The sequence below is a fragment of the Gorilla gorilla genome, chromosome 7, assembly GCF_029281585.2.
Source record: "Gorilla gorilla gorilla isolate KB3781 chromosome 7, NHGRI_mGorGor1-v2.1_pri, whole genome shotgun sequence".
Lineage (NCBI taxonomy): Eukaryota > Metazoa > Chordata > Mammalia > Primates > Hominidae > Gorilla > Gorilla gorilla.
This window is the reverse complement of record NC_073231.2, coordinates 4,745,509-4,752,925: the sequence shown is the minus strand read 5'-3', so window position 1 is coordinate 4,752,925 and position 7,417 is coordinate 4,745,509. Positions and strand designations below refer to the sequence as shown.

Here is a 7,417-nt window from a genome sequence, read left to right as displayed (position 1 = left end):
CCCACTTAAAAGAGGAAAGAACAACGTCCCCTCTTGGGCATCGAGAGGTGCTTGCGGCTCGCGTCTGTCTCTCTTTCTCCCTGTCTGAAGCTGCCTGCCTCCTCCTTCTCCCGCTTCGTGTTGAGAATGTAGTGGCAGAAGAGGCGGCCCTGTGGGGAGTCAGGAAGAAGGGACTGTGATGGTGTCCAGAGGCTGGGGAGGTGACTGTGTTCTCCGGGGATTCCACATTCTCTGGGAAACTGAGGCAGGAGAGCAGAGCTGGGGCAGAGTGAGGAGGAAGTAAAACGGGCAAATCTGAAATTTGAGGTGAAGATGGCTCTCCATGTGCATATGTTGCTCATTGAGGAAGAAATGCTGAGGCCGCAGAAGCCAACATTGGGAATTCCTGTGTTTCAGTCTCCTGGGAGCTGGAGTGCCAGGTCTAAGTGGTGGTTCTCTTATCAGAGCAGCGGGAGGGCTGCGGAGGAGATGAGGCCCTGCAGAGGTTCAGGGCCAAGGGACAAGCCTTCCCCGCTGGCCTCTCAGGGGGCAGGTACAAGTCCAGAGCCTTTTGAGTGAGTTTCTCCGGTTGTAACAAGCTAAAAGGTAACAGGAGAAGATGTCCTTTTTCCAGGCGAGAGTCACATCTGGAGGAGTTTCAGGGAAGTGGGAGCCTGGGTGACAGAAGGGCCCCCACGTTTCAGGAAGCCCTTGGGACTGGAGAAACAGAGCGAAGGCCTGCTTTGGGAAGTGCAAAATCGTGACCTAATTTGAACTGGTCAAGATGCTGTTCCCGGTGTTCAGGGCAGCCTCATGCCAGCCCCAATGCCTGGCCACGGGCATAGTGGTCTCTCACTGGAGTAAGGAGGACACGTCCTTCTCCATGGGGAAGGTTCGGAGACAGGGTCCACCTGAGTGTGCAGGATTTATAGAGGTGGAAGTGGTGGGGAGTGGGGTCTGCAGCAGTTAGGGCTGTGGGGAAGCTCTCTCTAAAGAAATGAACATTTTTTTTAGCTGTGAAAGTATAGCTCTCAGTGTTCTCTTATTTAATGATTTTTTTGCTAACAGAAACTTCAGAATTGAAGTTTGTGCTCCTATCGGAAAACCCACTCAGCCCAGGCTCCTGATGGTCCTTCCTTGCACCCCGCACCCCTGCTCGGCATTGACTTTTCTTTGGGTCATATTATCATCCACGTCTTCGGCCCTAAGGTGTTAGTCTAAATAACATTCTAGAATATGGCAATGGCAACGCCAGAGAAGACAGGGCCTTGAATCTGAGAACGGGGCTTGGGATTAAGAAGTCAGGGCTGGATTTTAGGACGTGGCGATGGAATGACTGACTGCCCTCTGTGCTCCCATCTGCAGCCTCCAGGCAGAAGCCGCTGCTGACGGGGAGAGTCTGGTGAGGTCCCAGGTGGATGATTTGCTCCAAATTGTGGAGCATGTGGTGCGGTTAATTTCCTGATTATGCAACCTTGTGAGCACACCACCAGCAGCGTCCTGGAAAGTCACCTATAGGAATATGTGGGCCCTAATATTTCGTTCATGAATGTCATCGGTGGAGTGACATCATGTCATTTACTGACATGGTGTTTGATTAAGTTTAATCATACTAAGTTATTGCCACAATTAGGCCATACGAAGTCGCCAATAAGTGCTTTGCTGAATTAATTAGGCGACGTCAGAAGTCACTGGGGACCATTGAATCTCATAGTGCTCTCAGCAAACCAGCAAATACAGTGACAGAGAAACACTGGGAATAGCACTGGGAACAGCACTGGGAATGTAATAATAATGTAGCCGTTGGCCATTTTTGCCACTGCTATTATTGCATGAAGCATCATGCTCATTAAACATATCTTATTTGTAAACATTTGTGTGTGATCCAAAATGTTTGCTTTTGCTGTCACTGCCTCCACTTGAGGAAACACGCAGGGGCTTGCCCTGCCGATGTGGAAAATTTCATCAAAAATCCATATTGACGCTTGGCACAGGAGAGCAGAGTGTGAGTCCAGTCAGGAGAGGTTACGCCATGGGGACAAGCAGCTTGAAAATCTCAGTGATTTGAAAGAAAACATTATTTTTTGCTCTTGTCACATGTACATAAAATTTGACCTGGGGGCTCTTCTCTGTGGTATCCCCCAGGACCCAGTTGGGGGGCTCAGATGCTGTGGACACACAGGTCTCTTGCAGGCTCAGAAGCTTCCACTTGGAGCTGATGTGCTGGTTTCTGTTTACGTTCCATCAGCTGGAGGAAGTCGCACGGCAGATGCCAGAGGACCAGCCTGGGAGAGCCTTTCTAGCAACCAGGACACCTGCCGCAGTGCCACGCTTTCTCCAGGAAACAAGGACACCTGCACGGGTGCCCACATGAGAGTCGGCGACCAGCCTTGGCGGTGGGGTTCCTGCAACGCGTGTTCCTGCTGGGGTTCTCCTTTCTGCTGTTCTGAGCTACGGTGCGGATCACGCTCCCCATACGTGGAGTCCAGGGACAGCACAGCCCGGGGACTGCCCACCCAGCCAGGAAGTCTGGCTTTCAGAGAACTGGGAAGACCATCTTCCACTTTACCCCATCTGGGAGACTGTAAACATGGATTCCACTGTCTCGGACAGTAAGACAATTCCCAGTCTTTTCCTCTTCCTCCTCTAGGTATGTAGCTGCTATCAGCTTCCAGAAACGCTGCAAGGAAGGGCGTTGCTTTGGCAGGACATGTGGGGAGATGGGCTGGGAGGGGAGATCCCGGAGGCAAGGAGGGGAGGCTTTCCTCTCCCCACACTGGGAACTCAGTTTCTAGCCCCAGGTTCCTGGTTGTGTCTGGCATCTCAGGAGCATGAGTGGGAAGCTGTTGCATCCACCTGCCGTGTGCAGTCAGGGATCAGCTGCAGAGCACACTATGCATCCTTTAGACTCTGCAGGCTCAAGTGAAAACCCAGCTCTGCCACTGCTCTCTGGATGACCTTGCCACCTTCCTCTCCTCCTTTGAAAAGTGTGGGAAATGCTGCTTTTCATCAAGTCCAAGTCACCATGTATTGTGGCTTAAATGGCAGTGTTATTTTCTTTCTCAGTGACACATAACATACTGCTGTGTTTTTCAACAGATGCTGTCTTGGACGCAGTGAAGTCTGGCGATGGCTGTTTCAGAGCCGTTAGGATGGTGAAGTGAGACAATGTGAATGGAGTGTTTTGTGAGGCTCAGTGCTGCATAAATGCTAGCCATTATCTCATAGCAAGAATTGCTTGAAATGTTTCTTTCTCTCAAATTTATGAAAAGATTAGAAAATAGTTCTAAAAATTAAAAATGCTTCTGGTCGGAGCAGCTTACATGATGGCAGTGAAAGTGTGCAGATTCATGGGTCCCACCGCGTGCACTGGAGAGAACGAAATGTGGAGGCCAGCGATACCAAGAACACCCCTGTGAGCCGTGCTGGGTGCAGCCCCCACGGCCGGCGGGCAGTGACACCGCAGTTTCCTCTCCTGCCGGCGTCCACGCTTCCTGTGCCCAGGTGCTGGAAGCTCAGTCTTTATGTCCCCCTCTCAGTTATGTGTCTGTGGGGCTGGGACAGGGAAGGAAGTCAGTGAAGCTGGTTGGATCTTCCAAGGGATGCTCTGTGTGCAAGGCTCGGGGGCAAGGATGGCTGGGGGAGTCAGATTGTCAGTGAAGCGGAGGGGCGGATGGAGCCTCACCATGCCTGAGTCCCTGTTTTCCAGCTGCAGATGCTTACCCTCCAGAGCTTTGTTTACCAGCCCCTTGTGGCTGCGATCTGGAGTCAGCCAGGTGTTCCTCCTTGTCCAGTAGATTTTATTAAGTGCTCAATGTGTGCCAAGCCAAATGTCCGTTTGACTTACTGCATGTCCGAGAAGCGATGCCGTTGAAGGAATTTCCTCCCCAAGCCTGAAGGAATTGAACACCAGTAATGACTGGAACCCTGGAGAGAGAGAACTGGATTTCTGGAGGAAAATCACTCGTTTTAAGGAAGCAGCATCCTGGACCCTTCAGGCCCTGGAGGAAGCGGGCATCACAGCTCGGAGGCGGGTGTGGCTGGAGGACAGCCGTCGCACCTGCGAAATTCTGTCTGTGGTACGTGGTTCCTTCCTGGCTCTGGGAACCACCTGGATACTTGCATTCTCCCCTTTTCCTTTCTATTCTCTTTCAAGTCACCCTCCTTGAGACCGCCCTCCAGTCCAGGCCAAATCTCAGCCTGCCCTTGGTCCGCTGTGGTTGGGCCTGCACCCAAGCCATGAGCACACGCAGCAATTGTGGCAGCAGAAGCTTCCTCTGGGCTCAGACTCAGGCTGATGCTGCGTCAGGACCTGCCGCGGTCTCCGCTGGGCTTCCTGGGACTCGGTGGTTGTGGGCTGATTGTAAAGCATGGAATGACTCTTAGAAACTGGGCGTCATTCTTTGTGGTTTTCCAAGCTTGGTCTCTGGTGATACTCCAGGTCTTAGGAGACATGCTGAATATTTATTATGCTTACATTCAAGCAACATTAACCCTTAAGGTTGATGTAGCTCCCCGTCTTTTTTTCCCAGAAGGAGGAGCACTGAAGGAACATTTTTCCAGTATGGATTCTTTCCAGCTCCGAGAAGCTGGAGGCACACGGATCCCTCGGCCAGCTCCCATCTATGGACCTGCTGTAGTCACAAGGACTGTGACTAAGGCTCAGTCCCTGAGGAGTGCCTTGGCATGGGCTGCTTTAGGCTGTAAACACCCAGTTTTATCCACTTTATGTGAAGACAGCCAACAAGGGGCATGGAGTGAGTTCCGCAGGTTTTAGCGGCTGCGGCGGCTGGTGCTCAGTGGGGATGATGGAGGGAAGGCGCCTCCCTCTGTAGGCCCCGAGGTCTGTGTGGGAATCAGCTCTGCAGCTGTGTCCAGGGGCAGCCGTAGACCACACACGGCAGGCTCACAGCTCTGTTCCATGAGAACTTTATACACAAAAGCAGATGGGCTGGGCTTGGCCTCTGGATCATAATCTGCTGACCCCTGGGTAAGAAATTTTAAATATTTACTTAATTCTGTTCAACAGAAGGGGTGATATACTGAGGAGTGAATAAAGGGAAAGACCTGATTCAGCTGTATCAGCAAGGACTGGTGTAAATTCAACTTATTAACTGAATTCACAGTATTCGTGTATTATGCCTTTAGGGGTTAAAAATGGGTCACACACGAGCAGCATGCACTTCACTGGCTTGGCAGGGCACCTCAGTGTTTACATGTGTGGTTCCCATGTTTACCAGGGCTGGAGGCCCCTGTTAGTAGTGAAGTGCATCTGGAGTTCTGGATACTTTTCCTGGCTTTCTCTATTTGTGTGAGCTTGTGCAGTTAGAGGTTTGGGCTGAATTTGGGTAGAAACAGGTGGCTCACAGGCTGCAAAAGTTCTGTGGACCCTTTTCTCCCCCAGCTGATTAATGTTGTAAATATTAGAATATTGTTACATAAAAGCCTGGATTTTTAGTTTCTTTCACATTGGAATAGCTGCCAACATTGGGCCTGCATTCATCTCTCTAGGGCAACGTTGGCTGCAGTGGAGATGGCTGCTCCCCGGTTGGGTGTGTGCTCGGCCCGCAGCCCCCGCCCTCCGGACTCCGTTCGCCTCCGCTCTCAGGTTTGCGCCTCGTCACTGTCTTCTAATTTTGCATTCCTGGACTGCGTGACCTACAAGGCTCTCAGCACAGCGAGACTCTATGATTCTGTCTATTGGAACAAAAAGCCAGGGAGGCAAGTGTATCATCCTGTTGATGAATTCACAGGATTAACTCTGGGAGTTGGGGACAGTTTGTATTCTTCCTCCAGACACTCTCTGTTTCTCCTGGATGGAAAGGTTCTGCTACTTGTCCCGTGGTCAGGCCCAGCCAATGGAACGGAATGGAAGTGACTCTGCCCCTTATTGGCAGAAACTTTAAACGCCGCACAACGTTCCTGCACCCTCCCCTCTGCCATAAGCCTGGCAGTGCTCAGGAAGGGAAAATTATTTCACCTGGGCCTGAGGATACAGGAGCTACTCCCAGCCTGCAGCGGAAGAGAAGCATGGACAAGTGATTAAACTTTGTGTTTTCAAGCCACAGAGGTTTTTTGAAGTTTTTGCTACCATGCTTTGTCCCTACAAACACAGTCATGGAGAAGGCCAGTGGCAGAGCCTGAGCCGTTCGCGCATCTGTTCACCAGTATCCAGAATAACAATAGATTTTTGAAACATTCCTGAGAAAATTCTGAGAGTTGCATACCGGCCAGTCTTATTCTCTAAAGTTGTTCCTTCTAAAGGGTGGGATGACTGAAAATTTCAGAAGAGCAAACCACTGCTGAAAGGCAACATTATTTCTGTTGGCAGAAGGCGGCCTGAGCAATCTAGATTTTCCACGGTTCACCAACTAGTTTTTAAGGAAATATGGCTGTGAGAGGAATAAAACATGATTCCTACCTTTAAGGAACTCAGAGAAGTGAATTAAAGGAAGTCACAGATCAGACAACCAACCACACAAAGTTTCTAAGAGCAAACTGTTAAGGTCGGCAAGTCACTCTTATCCACTCTTTTGCCTTCTGAGGTTTCAGTTACTCTCAGTCATGGTCCAAAAACATTAAATGAAAAATTCCAGAAATAAACAATTCACACGTTTTAAATCGTGTTTCATTCTGAGTAGCGTGATGAAGTCTCATGCCATCCCATTCAGCCCCACCTGGGGTGTGACTCCCCCCTCTGTCCAGCAGGTCCACCCTGTCTATACTACCTGCTTTTCCAGTAGATCCACCCTGTCTACACTACCTGCCTGGCCAGCAGATCCACCTTGTCTACACTACCTGCCTGTCCAGCAGATCCACCCTGTCTACACTACCTGCCTGTCCAGCAGATCCACCCTGTCTACACTACCTGCATGTCCAGCAGATCTGCCCTGTCTACACTACCTGCCTGGCCAGCAGATCCACCCTGTCTACACTACCTGCTTTTCCAGTAGAGCCACCCTGTCTACACTACCTGCCTGTCCAGCAGATCCACCCTGTCTATACTACCTGCCCGTCCAGCAGATCCACCCTGTCTATACCACCTGCCTGGCCAGTAGATCCGCCCTGTCTATACTACCTGCCTGTCCAGCAGATCCACCCTGTCTACACTACCTGCCTGTCCAGCAGATCCACCCTGTCTATACTACCTGCCTGTCCAGCAGATCCACCCTGTCTACACCACCTGCCTGGCCAGCAGATCCTCCCTGTCTATACTACCTGCCTGCCCAGCAGATCCACCCTGTCTACACTACCTGCTTGTCCAGCAGATCCACCCTGTCTATACTACCTGCCTGTCCAGCAGATACACCCTGTCTACACTACCTGCCTGGTGAGCAGATCCGCCCTGTCTATACTACCTGCCTGTCCAGCAGATCCACCCTGTCTATACTACCTGCCTGGCCAGCAGATCCACCCTGTCTACACTACCTGCCTGGCC

The 7,417-nt window shown here is 51.1% G+C and overlaps 1 protein-coding gene across 1 annotated transcript; it reads left to right on the top strand.

Moving 5' to 3' along the window:
* Nucleotides 1-4,260: 4,260 nt before the first annotated feature.
* Nucleotides 4,261-4,756, top strand: LOC101132577 (protein FAM87A). The gene has a single exon (XM_055347991.2). It carries the CDS (start codon nucleotides 4,277-4,279, stop codon nucleotides 4,754-4,756), a length of 480 nt encoding a protein of 159 aa, XP_055203966.1. The 5' UTR covers nucleotides 4,261-4,276.
* Nucleotides 4,757-7,417: the final 2,661 nt, after the last annotated feature.

Excerpts from the sequence above, each read along its gene's own strand:
- LOC101132577 (XM_055347991.2), top strand. The coding sequence starts at position 4,277 with ATGCTGCGTCAGGACCTGCCGCGGTCTCCGCTGGGCTTCCTGGGACTC.